We start from the raw sequence: 15,106 nt of genomic DNA on the forward strand, positions 1-15,106 counted from the left end.
CAATAAACCACACGTCTGCTATTTTTCAGCAGAAAAATAGTAACGTTGGCCCCCAAGTTTTTGTAGCTCTCTGCCAAAACACACAGCACAGTGAGAACACTGTCTATCACAGAACACCTCACTGAGGTCCTGACCTTGCAAAGACCTCGCATACTTTTAAACGTGAGCAGCACTTCTCAGTGGCCCCCGCTCAGCACTGGAGCTAGGATGGGCTTCGCCACAGAAGAACCTGGGAATTAACATTCTTATCTTCAAACCACAGCCCGCTCAGGAATGTCTGTTCAAAAGCTGCAATAAAATGCTTCACAAAAGCCAGATATCTTGCTGCAAATACTGTACCAGTAGTTCACTTAAAACAGCAGTGCAGACAATGATCTCCGCACATCTTTGTCAAATAAGCGAAGAGTAAGAAATGCAGGACAGTCTGGAGGGGGCTTTTCAATCCAGTACACAGCGGTGAGCTCAGGGAATCTGGCTCGAAACTTTCTGAGGCAGATCACAGGCATGCGCCTCCTCATTATTTCCAAGGTCTTTGGTAGGACTGCATCCCCTAGGCCAGACAGTTTGGAAATTCTCGATCCTTACTATTATTGCATTGGTAGTAGCAAATTAACAGCAGAAAAGTTGCATTCCAACTCAACTGCAGCTATGTGTTCAAACACAGACACTCAAACCTACAGAGAGGTCAAGTATGCCAGAAGAACTGGAAGAACTTGAGGCTTTACACCCAAAAGAAGCTCCAGCAGTTTTTCCAGCAACATTTAGTTTTGAAGAAGGGGGTTTGGTATTTTCTTATTGCTTGTTGCTTTATACTGGTTGTGGGGGGGGGGGGTTTGCTTTGCTTGGAGTTTTGTTTGTTTGTTTACTCTAATTTCAATATACACAAGACAAAAGTTTAAAGAGTTTAAATACAAGTGATGGGACCTGAATATTGTGATGAAATATTGTTGCTTAGAGTTCTGGATGGAAAGAACTGAGGAGTGTTGCATGTCTTAACGGATCAGAAAACTTCAGCTCCAGCATCACAAAGAGCAATTTATAAAAAACTCCAAGACAGTGGGCGAAGAGAGTAATTTTAAACACGCTTCTCGCCAGCTACTGTCTGCTGTCTCTCAAGCCCTGGCATACGGAACTGGGCTGGAGGAGCACTGGTGTTTGTCAGAAGCAGAGTTGTGCATCTTTGATAAAGGCTTAAAAGTCTTCCTGCCCTTCTGCTGGGCACATAGGGAAGAATTACACCTCTTAGGGCAGCTCTCTGTACCAGCCAGTAAAGGTTACCTTCACGCAGAGATACATCTTTGCCTTTCCGGACTCTGGAAAGCAGAAACAGGAGTTTGAACATCAGGGGGTGAGCAGTAGCTTTCACTGAAGACGACCAAGTGCTAAAGAACATGGCCTGTTAATTTAGCCACCCTCTGCATATCCTCCTATCCAAGTCAGAGGTATGTCTTGACGATTCCGTTTGATCTGACCTAGCCGTCCAAGCAGCTGATGTTTTTGTCCCAGATCTTGATATCTTATATCTGTAAAATCTCTCTCTTGTTTCAAATTCCTCCTTATCCCACTCTGCAAGTCACTGTCAAATAATTTCCTGAACCCTCCACTTTTATCATTCACCTCTGTCTCAGATACAAAGGCCTTTTCTTTCCCTACTACATCATACATAACCTATTTACCTTCACTTTCTAGACTTTCCACCTAGGCCTAACCTTTCAGTACCCGTCATTTCTGAATTTTAAGTCTTAAAGGTCCATTGCCTTTTCTACTAAAGTTGCCTCATTTGAAAGTTAAATGAGAAGGCAACAAAGCTTTTTCATGCCTTAACACATTCTATTCCCCACGGTTAAGAGGGGCTTATTATAGGCAGCTGCAAAAGTGAACTCTTTCTTCTTTTTAAAACTTTCTCAAAATTCCCTGTCTGTGATCTCTATCAAAACTTGACTATGGTTAAGACTACAGTGACCACTATGTACTGTGACGGACTAGTCTAATCTTAAACCCTGGATTTCTTTGGAGCAGGAGGCATCTTTGTACTGCATTTATTCAGCACATCACACAAGAGGTTTCTAGGTCATGACAAAAGTTCCTACCTGCTACTGCACATTCAAGAAAATAATTCCACGACGCAACCATGTTGCATCTGTTGATTAATTTGCTCCCACATCCACCTTCTAGCATAGGAATCAGTTACAGCAGCCTAGCAGAGTGCACAATTCAACATCCTTACATGGTTTTGCTCACTGAGGTTCATCAAGCAGATAGCTGATGTGATGGAGGGGCGGAAGGGGGGAGAGGAAGTGGAAGCAGTATTAAGCTCTTCAATTCACACATTTAACAGGGGGTGTGGGGGAATTCAAAGACACAAAAATCTATCCTCAAGTCACAGAAGTGTTCACTTTTTATCTTGCTTGCATAGTACTGTGGAAATCCCAAGTAACAAGTTTCACTCCTGTAGATGCTAGTCACTGCTGCTTCCCCCCTTTTCCCAAACACACTCATATACCCTTCTTTTTCCCACACAAACTAAAAAGAAATAATTGTCCTAAAAAGCAAAAGAAAACACACAGTAAGTCCAGTGTTTAACTAAGGAACACTTTCCAGTGATACAGAAAACCATCACATGATAAGCAGCATCTGGTAGCGCTCTTAGATGAATATAAATACTGAGACACATAGCACACTTCAATGCTGAATTTATAAGGTTGGTATGTGCCTTGGCTTTCTTCAAATCAAAGGAGGAGCAAATAATAACACATAAAACCGGAACAAGTCACAGTACTGAAGGGAAAAGATTCAGTATCTGCCAATTTCCTCCATTTCTATATAAATTGGTTCTGTTGATGCTAAAATTACAATTTTACAAGAGAAAACATAAGAGTGAAAAAGTATACAGTCAAGTTACATTTAAAGCCACAGTTTCTCCTTACAGCTATGTGAATTTGTATTTTTTTCTTCACTGTAATATATAAAAATATCACAAGCCATTTTAAATATATCCTTTTAAATGACATTTTATATTTATATATCAAGGGTGAAAGTTACCTGCAAGCTATTATTAAGCAAGTCAAAGTCACTGTATCGCCTCACAATCTGCAAGAAGACAGAGAACAGGAAACATATTACTTTTCCCATTAGCATTTTACTCTTCAAAATCCCATCAGAGAAAAGTAATTCCCATTTATAAGCTTCTTTTAACCATTTTTTTACAAACGCATAACTGCTGGATTTATGTCACTTTGCCACAAAGCAGCGTTTTTAATCAGAATGAAAATGCCTTTCTAAACATTATCTTAAAATAGCTTACAAAATATTTATGAACAAAGGTGTCCGCAAACAAAGCATTTTTGCCATATTAGATTCAACAACTTTGCACAGTCATCTTCATTACTACTGCTAGGTTGTGTTGGTCACGTATCAGTAAGGCTGTGATTTTAGCACTAAGGCAGGCAAACTGGCATTTGAGATTTGAAAGTGATGGTCGTACCGAAACACAGTAGTAACACGACAGGCACTTTTCCTGGAATATTCACAATAGCAGCAGACAACATGCCTTCTGAAGCTGGCAGCAATAATGTTGTTTTGCTCAGCTTTTGACCAAAAGTATTCAAGCACTTCATGTTCTCAATTCCAAACCAACATTTCCCTCTTCAGCTCAGATTTAAAAAGCTAGGAAGAGACAATTTTCAAATTCTTCCTAAAAAGGCATCCCGGTTACATGAATCACAGTTTAAGAAATTACCTGCCAGCTGTTTTCTGCTGAAACTCCTCTCTGAACACGGATTATGTATTCCTAAAAAAAGGAAAAAGTTATTAGAAATGAGAACTAATGAGCTGAAGAAAGTTATTAGGTACTTCTCCAAATATGGCCACTACCCAATTAGGAAACATTCGGAAACAGCAAATTCAGATCCAGATTGTATGAGCCTAGGCAAAGGTCCGAGCCGGGTTTGCTCAGACCCATCACTAGCAGCTGGCTGTCTCAGCTTCACGGAGCAGAAGACAAAGAGAGGACCAAGAGCTCACAGACCTGTGCCGCACTTCAACAGTTTCATTTAGTTAAGGAAAAAGATACTAAGAGCATACTCATCACACATCTCTACCGACAACAGCTGAAGAAACCTCTACTCACCTCACCTCCAATATCTAACAAGTAGCCCCCAGGAATTATTGCCACCATCATAAGGGAATAAAATGCCAGTAAATACCTACAGCTGCCCAACCTCTAATTATTTTTGTACAAGAAAGGTTACCACAAAAGCTTTGGGGTGTGCTTGAGTAACTAGAATGTATCAGTTTCTTATGATGATAAATTATTCATTTATAATGCATACTTAATGTTAATTATTTATCTATTAACTATGCAGATATATCAGATTTAAATCTCAGTGAAACATTTTTAAATTTTAAGAATTAATAATTCTCCCACCATAATTACATTGATAAAGTACAACTCTTTTCAGTCTCCTCATTTCAAGTTCCATTGTACCTTTTGTAAACAAATACATGGTCAATACAGCAATATTATTATTTGAGATTTATCTAATTATCTCAAGATTAGATACCAAGTATTTTGTACACCTACTCAGACCGCTTCAAGGAAGCCATGATTTTGCTTACCCCCACTCTGGTTTTGGAAACAGCTCTAAAAACACTTTTGACATTTCAAAGATCATAAATGAGGCAAGTCCTTTTCCTAGAAAGCCTATAATCTCCATTTTAGATATTGTTTAATTAGCAAGGAAATAAAATTAATCTGGGCTAAGTGTAGTAACAGATACTTCCTTTACCATTTGCATACACAAAGCTCTATAAACACAGCTCTTCTAAAGTCTTATTACACAGATAATCCCAACGCCACATAATTTACATTGAAAAACATGAAAATGCAGAGCCAGAAAGTAAGGTGCTGCCTAAGAAAACGCAAGTCTCAACACCGAAGAGAGCTGGAGAGGCCCCAGAGTCAGAAGAGGGGGAGGAAGCCACACAGGTACCTGTGCTTTTACACTTCCCTTCCAATTGTATCAGCCTGATGTTGCAGGAGACGTCTACGTCCCCGACACCTTTTAGGCACGTCCATCGTTCCCCGCTATGCTTGGCCGGTGTGGCAGGACCCACCGCCGGGGCTCAAAGTACCACTAAATCCCCCAGGTTTCCTCACTGAACGCGCTCAGTCGCACAGCACACCTGCAGCTACAAAATTCAAGGCGAGACCTAGAAATTCTAAACCAAATACGAATTGAAGCCGTGGCTCACAGTACTTGCTGGAACACCCAAAAAGCTCTTTGCATTTGTGCCAAGTGACGCGTGAGTACCCACCCAGTTATTGCCTGCAGTGCAGCAAGCATCACATGATAAATCATTTGTTATTCAGCTCAGACGACTTCATTCACCCTGGTACAAAGTTTCACATGTATTTTATGTAAAGTGCTGAATAATTTTTCAATTTCAAATGCCACCTAATTTGCTTAGATCAATAGGAGTCTTACACAAAGGACAGATCAGAGCACTATGCACAATTTTTTGCAGATATTAAAATTAATGCTGCATTCCAAACTATCACAAGTAGACGATGAAAGAACAGCAAATAAACAAAGGCATTCCCAGCACCTTGAGTTTATATACTAAATTTGTCCATTCTGTAACAGTAACTGTACCTGGCATGTACCTGCATACCAACTAGGTAATTCAATTAATTGAGTGTTTGATCCATGAAATATTATAAATTCAGCTTCACAGTTAAAACTCCACTTTATTAGTAACTTCTTTCAGGCACTGAGAAGCATCTTCTGGTTTTGGCAGTTGCCTTCAGAACCACAGAGAACTAATTCTCCTTTTTCAAATGAAATGAAATTAAAAGCTTGTACACTGAAAAATATAAACATACCATTGGATGCAAACAAAGTGGGGCATATTAGCGAATCCCTCCGTAGAATTAAATTCCCATTTAACATTTACCACGATGAAAAGTAAGTAGTGAAAATCAAGAATTGCGACTATTCCAGTCAAGAGGCAAAGGCAACGCTTATCAGATGACATTACCTTGTGTGTTCAACCTTAACTAATCCAGAATTTATTTACTAAATTTTTCTTCCAAAGCACAATGCCGCTCAGGCAAAAATGCTATTCTATTTTCTAAAATTCACTTAAAATACCTTTTATTATTAACAGCTGTCAAATATCTGTAGCAATTTTGAACTATCTAGCCTTCAGAACAAATCCAAGACCAGTAAGCATGCAAACCAAAGTGATTTCAAACACTTCACGTGCTAGCAGCTTATCTGGAAATGACAGAAATCCAAGATGTCACAAAACAAAACACACAACTATTATGCTGGAATTAAAGTGTCCATTTTCAGAAAGTCAGCCTGACATGCTCTCTCTATATTCTCTTACCTATTTGAAATTATGATTAAGGTATTTTCCTGCAAAACAAGAAGCCCAAATCCTCATAAATACTAACAAAAATCCACAGAGCTGATTGCAATCCAACCAGTGTAATTATATTTGGAAACTGTGCCACAGAAACCATTTAAAGGGACACCTGGAAACCCAGATTCACCACCACCATGTGGCTTTTCCTGTTTTGTGATCATTGCTGCATTTTGGGAAGTAGGAAGAGACTACTTCACACACAGCCAAAAAACTGCAGCAACTGCTTATTCAGCAAGTCTCAAAGGAACGTTGGCTGTTTCTCTGAAAAACCATGTCAGTGATGATTCACCACGTTCAGTCATTCACATTTTCTAGGATTTTGAAAGAAGCAGAGTTATTGCTCAATCCCTTGTAGCACTTACTCTTTATCCAGCAATTAACCTTTTCTATTGCACCCCAAGAAAACACTCTCAGGCAGGCAGAACACACAAATTCATTACACAACCGTTGAAGCACCTTACTGCATACAACCACTCTGATCAATACGACAGTCGTCTCTTCTGGAGAGCCTGGCGACAAACAGCTCAGGGCTCAGAGCTCATTCTCACACTAAGATTGTATTACAAAACCAGATTAGGGCCACAACTATTTTTTCAACGCAGATTCGAGCATTTTCCCATCCAGTTCTGCTTTGGCACCCTAAAGCGCTAATCGAGCCCTCTCTTGACATCACAGGTTAACAACCTGAAACAAGAGAGCATCACTCTTCAGACGTAGTTGTTAGTTCTCTCTCCATCAGCTCTGACCGTAACAAAGAATTGGTCACCTCAACCGCTACCTTGTCAATACAAGTAGTGAAAAAGCCTAAGTGGTCTTCTGGGGTTTTTTCCTAAAGTTGATAACGAGATTGAAAGTCAAAGAATAGCCACAGTAGGAAAGCCACGATAAGAAATACAATCCCATTCCCAATATCTGCCATGGCTGCACATAATCAGCAGACCACGCACGCTGAGTTTTAGTGAGAAGTTGATACTTCCTATTGCCTCCGCACGGCAACAAGCTTGTGTTGGGATTATAATTAGCACCACTGATATATGCTTCCCATAGGACCAAAGAAGAGCTTTTAACTCTGCAAGGAAAAAGCCTAAATGCACAAAAGCCTTTATTACTCTGCCAAATTCTGTTTAGGAAAAATGTCTGAATTACAACAATTTTCTTCTGAGACAGCCTGATTTGATAGTGGGACTGTGACTGCGCCCGTAGGAAATAAATGAAGTGTAAGGCAAACAGATAGGCACACTCAGAATCATTTCTGTTTAGCTGCATCATCTAACACAGGAAAATATGATGGAAAAGGTTCGGAAAAGGTTCAGAAAAGGCTAGTAATTACCAGAGTTCACTCCTGCCAACAATTTTAGGGATCACCAACCAGGCTCAGTGAGGTATAGGTTAGCTACACTCATGCAGAAATTCCCATGGCATCTTTCACTCCTACATGAATGGCTTAAAATCGTTCCTACGACTCAGTTTACCAAACAACTTCAAAGGAGCCCAAACGGCTGCTAGTTGGCAAAGAAAGGTCTCAGCTTGCAGAAGAGAGACAGCCTCCCGGTACTGATTTTGCCCGTGGGCAGCAAACTACACAAGAGCTACCAACAAGACAGGCCATAAACCCATTCCCCCAGACAAGCTCCCCGAGTCCCTCCAGACTCCCACACAAGTAAGGTTTGTACACCCGCCGCTCTTCCCACCAATACTGCCAAGCCAGTTCCTGCCACAACCTTGATATTCCAGCAGCAGTTCGATATACATTTTTAAAGATGCCAAGCAAAGAGGTTTTACCTATGGGATCATTTCCTGGTTGCTCTGATTAGTCAAGAAAGCGGAAACCAGCGCTGGGAGGAGGAGGTCAGGAGTAGGGAATGCTGTATGACCCCAGTTGCCCACTGTCATTTCCTAAAATCTTCTTCCTACCACTACAGAGTGCTGGATAGAGTTTCTGAAAAAAAGAGTATTTTCCAAACACCCACATGGATCAGTGACAACCACGCTGCCTTTCTCCAATCCTTTGCCAATAAGAGTTTCACAATCACTGCCTGGGATTAACATTATCCTGAACTTACCTGTTTTCATGCAGAGCCAACAATTAGGTGGTTTTCCCCTCAAATTCACCAAGATTATTCCTGGTATTCCAGCACTTGTTAAAACATCAGCATCTCAGAGCTGCTCAGATAATTTTGTTAACATTCCTAGGTGAAAGTTACATAGCAAAGCATGTCCAAATATTTAACAATTGCTGTTTATCATCTTTCCTAGTTTTTGAAACAGAAAGCAAACAGGAAAGAAAGGCTTTTGCAGAGACAAAATAGGAAGGAACAAGTGGTGAATTTAGAGATTCATATAATAAAACGTAGAGTCTCGCCAATATTGGGTAATACATTCTGTTTTCCCAAGAAAACAGTCTCTAAATTTCTGGCTCAGGATAGTCGGTCTATTTTTCACAGATTTCTGCTGTACATCTGTTTAATCCAACAGGCTTGAAAAGCCAACCATTATAAAGATCCAGGTCACCTTCAGGTCACATCAACTAAAAGTTTGAAAGGGCTTTATTTTACAAGCATTAAAGAGAGAAAAGCCTAATTAAGCATGAATACAATCCCTGCTTAAGTAAGTTGGATTGGAACAGTTTCTAGTGAGAAGCTCTTTTAAATGTTTATTTAGAAAATCTCCCATATGAAAAGTAGCAACAAAATCAGGAAAACTGCTCAGGCTCAGGGACCACTTTGCTACAGGGCATAGTATTTATTTGCTATTGCACAACCTGCCGTTAAACCCATCTGAGGTATGGGCAGCAGCAGTGTTTACCTGCATTTTACACAATGCACGTGTTTGTCCAGGGACATTATACAGTTCCACACACACTGTATCGCCGGTGTAGTAATGAGTAAGCCATTCAACAAGTGAAAGCTATGAAGTAGGACAACTGCAGGAAAAAAAATAGGACACACATTTACGTGCAATGTAATGTGCTGAACAAGAAAAGCTCTGGAGAAAGACAAGAGAAATAACAGCTTTTCAGTACCCTGCATCACCATGGCCTTCACCAGAAAAGCAAAATACTATTTTTCAGGAAATAATAGCGAATAAAAATATTCTAATTACACTGCAAGATCTCTAAGGCAATGGATTCACTAAGGTATAACATGGCAACTAATACTTTGACTGCAATCTTTGCAGGAGCTACAAACACAATACTCATTTAGTAGGTCCACCAGTGGAAACCATAAGGTTGGGATAGCTAAAATTAGGTGAGATGAAACAACTATCTTTTTTGAGCTCAAGCTGTGGGAGGTGGTCAAGCTTACTCACTAAAACCGGTGGACGAACTGCATTTCCAAAACCCCAAACAAGTGAACACTAATAGTGCCCTTTCTAAAGCCACCCTAAAGGTAACTTCATGATTGTTTTCCCCAAAATTGAAGGTAACCTTGTAGAGATTGAAATCCTTATAAAGCAGATGTGCAAAGTCCTTTACAAGCTTTTAAAATAAATCCTAAAGTTCTAGAAACATATGGCTCCATTTTTGTATCACAGAACAATATAGGAAAAATATGAATGCTTTCTCAACGTTTTTCTAATCTAAAAGCTATGTGTCAACATTCATCATTGCTTACGGAAAACAAAAACCTCTGGAAGTATGTTACAAGAGGGATTTATTTCAGCTGTTCATTTCCAAATGCCTTTAAGACAACAATGTAGTGTAACAAAATTGGCTGTTTCACTACTTCAATTTCAACACGAAATGTATGAAAAAGGAAAATCACTTCAGAAAAGAGTTAAGGAATGTTTAGAAGTATATGTATAACTTGCTGGTGGTTTTACTGCTTTAAAGTGCTCTAAAACTTATACATACAGATGTGCAGTTCTTATTAAGGAATATGTCTAGATTGTTGTGGAAGAAAACAGCATCCTATTTTAAGGCCTAGAGAGAAAGCCACTCTCAAATAGTGAATATACAGATGAAATATTGCAATATGAAGTAAGTTCAACAGCCAGAATTTATTAAAGCTTTAGTGCTGAAAATGCCTCAGAACACAACATTTGGCATTAAGATGAGACACTTGCAAATGGCTTAATATACTGGATGTAATTCCACTCCTACTGAATCCAAGGAACACAATGGCAACAAAACAACTTCATTTTCTGCAAAACAGTTGGTACAGACAGATACCTACCAAGAACACTGAACCATGCCTATGGAAAGGTGCCCAACACTCTCCTGGGAGTTAGACAGTTACTCTTTTCTTATGCAGTGCTAGTGATTGAAGCATATAGCAGGAGACAAAATGAAGCCGATAGGGTTTGCTCATGTAATTTCAAGTCTATTAAGCGAGGTACCATTGGAATGCGCCTGCGATATAAATTTATTTGGCTTTCAAAATGAAAAGGACTCCATAAACACTGCACTATAGAATTATTTGTATGGAAATGCACATTTCGACAAAACTCAGACTGCTTGTAACACACTCAACTGGGAAACAACTTTTGTACAAAAGAAATGGCATCATTTTCATCTTCAATTATCATTGGAAATAAATGTGCAGAAAGAAAACCTCAGCTGACAATTTCTTTGTTGCAACACAAAAGCACGGAGATTATGTACCAGCTGAGATGTACTAACTCGAGCAAGAACTTCTGAGCTCTTCTGACTTGAAAGAAACATAAATAGCTTGTAAGCATATCAGAAAATTTTGCAGTTGATTTCCTAACTCTAAAACCCACAGTTACTAGGGGGGTGACACGCTCTTACTAAGCAAAAAGTGCAAACCCTCAAAAGAGTGTTTTAAATACTAGCTTTGTCTCTTAGGTTCCTGGAGAATTCAGGTAAGTACGTAGCAGTTTCGGGTTTTGTTTTCAGTTTTGTTTTTTTAGTTTCACCTTCATCCCCAGGAAACAGAAACTCGGCCTCTGCCAAGTAGAGCCCTTGATTCAATGCTATTAAGTTTACACTTACCCAGTCTGTTGTATTAAATCTAAATTAACAGAAGCTGCTTAGAACAATAGACAAGCAAACTATTCATTTGACACAAGCTTTGGTCTTCTGCTTGGTATTTCACTGTGCCCACAGAGCTTTTCCTGAAATTCTTCACCTTTTCCTCAGCTGGTTATTCAGAAGACTGGCTATTTTCAGCACCCGTATAAGGTTTACATTATTACTAGTTCAATCACCATGTTAAAGCTGCGTCTAACCTAGGCCTAGATCATCTTCAAATGAGTGACTCCATAAACAATGATCTACAGGGAAAAAAACCCAAACCTATAAATGCAAGTTTAAAGCAATTCTTGCAACACTAAGCAGCATGATGAAATCTTAATACATACTGCTGGCAAAAGAATAGAAAATTTATTCATGGATGCCTTTGTATTTCAGCTTTAGAACAAGTCTAGCATGTGAAGACCCAGTTCTCCAAACATTAGTTTGGGATGAAGAATTGTATAGATCTACATCTTTTGAAGGTATCGCTTTGAGGTGGGATGAGGAACAAACCCAAGAAGCATTCAGTTAACGACAACCTACTTCCTAACATCTATAATATAACAAAGTAAAATACAGTCTTAACGCCCCACAAAAGCAGTTCAACCCTTATTTCTTAGAGGGGCTTCATTCACACACCTCTTCAAACACAAGTATTTATTTGTGTGGCTTATTTAAACCAGGAAAGTTCAAATCAGGGGCAGCATCACCCACCAATAAACGAATTATTCAGATACCAGGGACATAAGGTGAAGTGTCCAAAATGACAAAATAGTTGACTTATACCAAATAAGAAACCAAGTCTGTGTTATAGCTTCCTGTATTTTGTTATCCCACACTGCCTCTATATAAACCATCTGTGCTACACACTCTTTAAGCCATCTTTCAACTATCAACAGGGCTTCTGCAGTAAAACAAACAATTACTAATAGATGTATCTTAGAGACAGATTTTAAATCAAAAGGCACCGTGCTCCAGAATTCTATTAACAAAAGATCAGAACAAATCAGTAGAGAATTTTTTCTGAACATCCATTGGTAACAGAATACAGAGATGAAAGATGGGGGGGGAGCAACATTTGCTATCACACTCACTCAGACAAGACAACACACACAGAGTCTGGATTGAAAAACTACTTCTAAGTGCTCATTCTAAAAGAATTTTGTGCCTTTTTCTTTTCTAACCAGAATCATGCAAACCAAAGGAAAGAACACAAAAAGCTATTGTCATTTGCACTATCAAAAAAAGTGTAATAAGGCATGATGGAAACCAGTTAACAATGAAACTGTAATCTGGACTGCAGATTACAGACTATTTCTCATAGGACTTGGCACATGCACCCCTCAGCTATTGAAACAGGTAAAAAGCACGAGGCTTGCCAGAAAATAAACCTCATCAGTTTCATTTATAATAGAAGTTGCAACAGTTGAGAGCCATAGCCTGCTAGATTCACAAGATCTTCCGGACAATCTCTCATATGTAACTTCTGTTCAGAGGAAGATAGGAACATTAGTTAATGCGAGCTCCTCACACAAAAAAAAACCACTTCTTAAGTGCGGATTACTTATAGGAAGAGCATTTAATAAGACAATCTACAGATTAGTTGTATATCCTGTTGTAAACCTACAATTATTGTCATTCAGGTTAAGAGTATTCACCAGCTGCAAGGAACCAGGAAGAGAGATCAACGCAGGAATCGGAGCTGTGCAAGGGGCAGAAGGAACACCTTCTCTCCATTTAAAACACGCTTCCCGCTAGCGTACCTGCTGCTGGAGTACCCCTGGCCTCCTCTTTAGCCCAGCATCCCCGCTCTCAGCTAAAGCAGGGATCAGCAATGACAGCCAGTTCTCGCTCCGATACACAGTATCGCTTGGTCATACCATAAGTGAACCTAGTTTTTAAAGTGGAAAATAACTGCAAACGGGATTATGAAATGTGGACTATTGCTGCACGCTCAAAGACCGTACAGTTCTTGTGGAGGCACCACGCATGTGTACTAGGCGTCCCAGAAGAATTAATCTGTGACATAAAAGCACGGCAGGGCTCATTCTGCTGAGTGTCATCACTGCCCACAACAAAGAGAGCGGGGCTGTACCCTCAGTTACATCTCTGCAGCTTTACAGCCTTCACTACAGTCGCACAGTAGCACCCGGAGGCAAATGTAGCTCGTTCAAACGTAACTTCATCTCAGCTACCGAAATGAGGCAGCCAGAACCCATCTCAGCTCCAAACACTGTAACAGACCCCGAGAAGAACAGAAATTACAACAACTTATTCAGCCAGAAGGCACAAGGCCTCCCTCAGGGCGGACGTGAGTCCCGGACAACCCGAAGCCCACGCACCGGGCGCGCCCCGCGAAGCACGCACGGTCCGTCACCGGGAGCTGTGGCCGGCTGCAGAAGGAAAACCCGCTCAACAGAAAGGGGAAGGACCCGAACGACTCCCGGGTCGCTGCAGGACACCAGGCAACGGCGGCACCGCCACACGCCCGTCGAGGGGCTCCCCGGGAGCTGAAACCCGCGCTCCTGGGGTCTCGGCCCCGCTGCCTCCCCCCCCCCAGCACCACACCAGCTGCCCAGGCCCCCCCGCAGCCCCAGCCCACCCCCCCCAAACTGCCCCGGCCCTGCCCCAGCGCCCTCCCCGCCTCCCGCCACCCTTGGCCTCGCTCCTGCCGGGCTGAGCCGCAGGCCCCCGCCCAGCCCCGCTTCCCCCCCCCCCCGCACCGCCCGTGCCCCGGCCCGGCCCGGCGTACCCCGGGCACCCTGCCCGGCGCCCCCGTTACCGGGCTCCCTCCCGTTCCCTCACCTCGCTCCCCTGCCCCTCCGCCCCGCGGCACCGGCCGCTCCCACCGCCCCCCGCGGCCCGGCCTGCCCGCCGACCGGCGCCCGCTCACCGTGTGCGAGTGCAGGCTTTGGCTCGCCTCGATCTGCGCTGTCAGCGGCACCGTGTCGTCCAGCAGCACCTTGCCGGCCGGCGGCTTCTCCATGAAGGCCATACCGGGGCGGAGAGCGGGGAGCCCGGCACCGCCAACCTGCTTCCCGGGGCAGCTCCCGGCGCGGCCGCCGCTGTCAACACGGCAGCGCCGCGACGCCGCCGCCGGGCCTTAGCGCCGCCGCCTCACCGCCTGCCGCCGTCCGCCAGGGGGCGCCGTGCCGCACCGCGCCCGGCCGCTCGGGGCAGGCCCGGCCTCGCGCTACGGCTCCCGCCCCCGGGATCGAGCGGGCGGCGGCGGGACGCGGTGCGGTGCGGTCCGTGTCCCGGGATCGGCGACGGGGCAAGGAGCTGCGGCCGGCAGGGAGCGCGACTGCCCGGTTGCTCGGCACCGCGAGAGCCGCCCCGCTGCCCAGGTCTTCCCTGCACGGTGCTCCGCGCCGCTCCGGCGGCACGAACGGCTGCGGCAGCGTCGGCGCGGGCTGCGGGAAGGGGATTAGCCCCGAGGTACTGCTGGGTCTCGCAGAGAGAGAGAGAGACGTAAAAGGGCTGGTGCGCTTACTGCTCTTTACCTTTTGGGGTTATTGTTGTAGCTGAACAATCATAAAAAAAATCAAATAGCATCCAGTATCTAACATTCTATTTGTAGATTTGTTAATTTTAATTTTTTTTTTCAAAACACAGATTTAAAGTTGTTGTTAAATTGAGTTCCACAACCTAGCTTTCATTGTAACGGTGTAGAAAACTCTTTATTTCAATGCTACTTAG

The 15,106-nt window shown here is 42.5% G+C and overlaps 1 protein-coding gene across 7 annotated transcripts in view; it reads right to left on the reverse strand.

Moving 5' to 3' along the window:
- Positions 1–14,524, reverse strand: part of PXK (PX domain containing serine/threonine kinase like) — a 37,113-nt gene extending 22,589 nt beyond the window's left edge. For all 7 annotated transcript variants that reach the window (XR_008578818.1, XR_008578817.1, XM_054838193.1 and 4 more), the window contains exons 1-3: positions 14,301–14,524; positions 3,740–3,790; positions 3,043–3,090 (exon numbers count right to left, since the gene is read on the reverse strand). Coding sequence is in view for 5 of the 7 variants with exons in the window: in XM_054838193.1 (XP_054694168.1) it covers positions 3,043–3,090; positions 3,740–3,790; positions 14,301–14,402 (201 nt within the window). In the remaining 2 variants the exon portion in view is untranslated. The remainder of the gene's footprint in view (positions 1–3,042; positions 3,091–3,739; positions 3,791–14,300) is intronic.
- Positions 14,525–15,106: the final 582 nt, after the last annotated feature.

This window comes from Grus americana, chromosome 11 (genome assembly GCF_028858705.1).
Source record: "Grus americana isolate bGruAme1 chromosome 11, bGruAme1.mat, whole genome shotgun sequence".
Lineage (NCBI taxonomy): Eukaryota > Metazoa > Chordata > Aves > Gruiformes > Gruidae > Grus > Grus americana.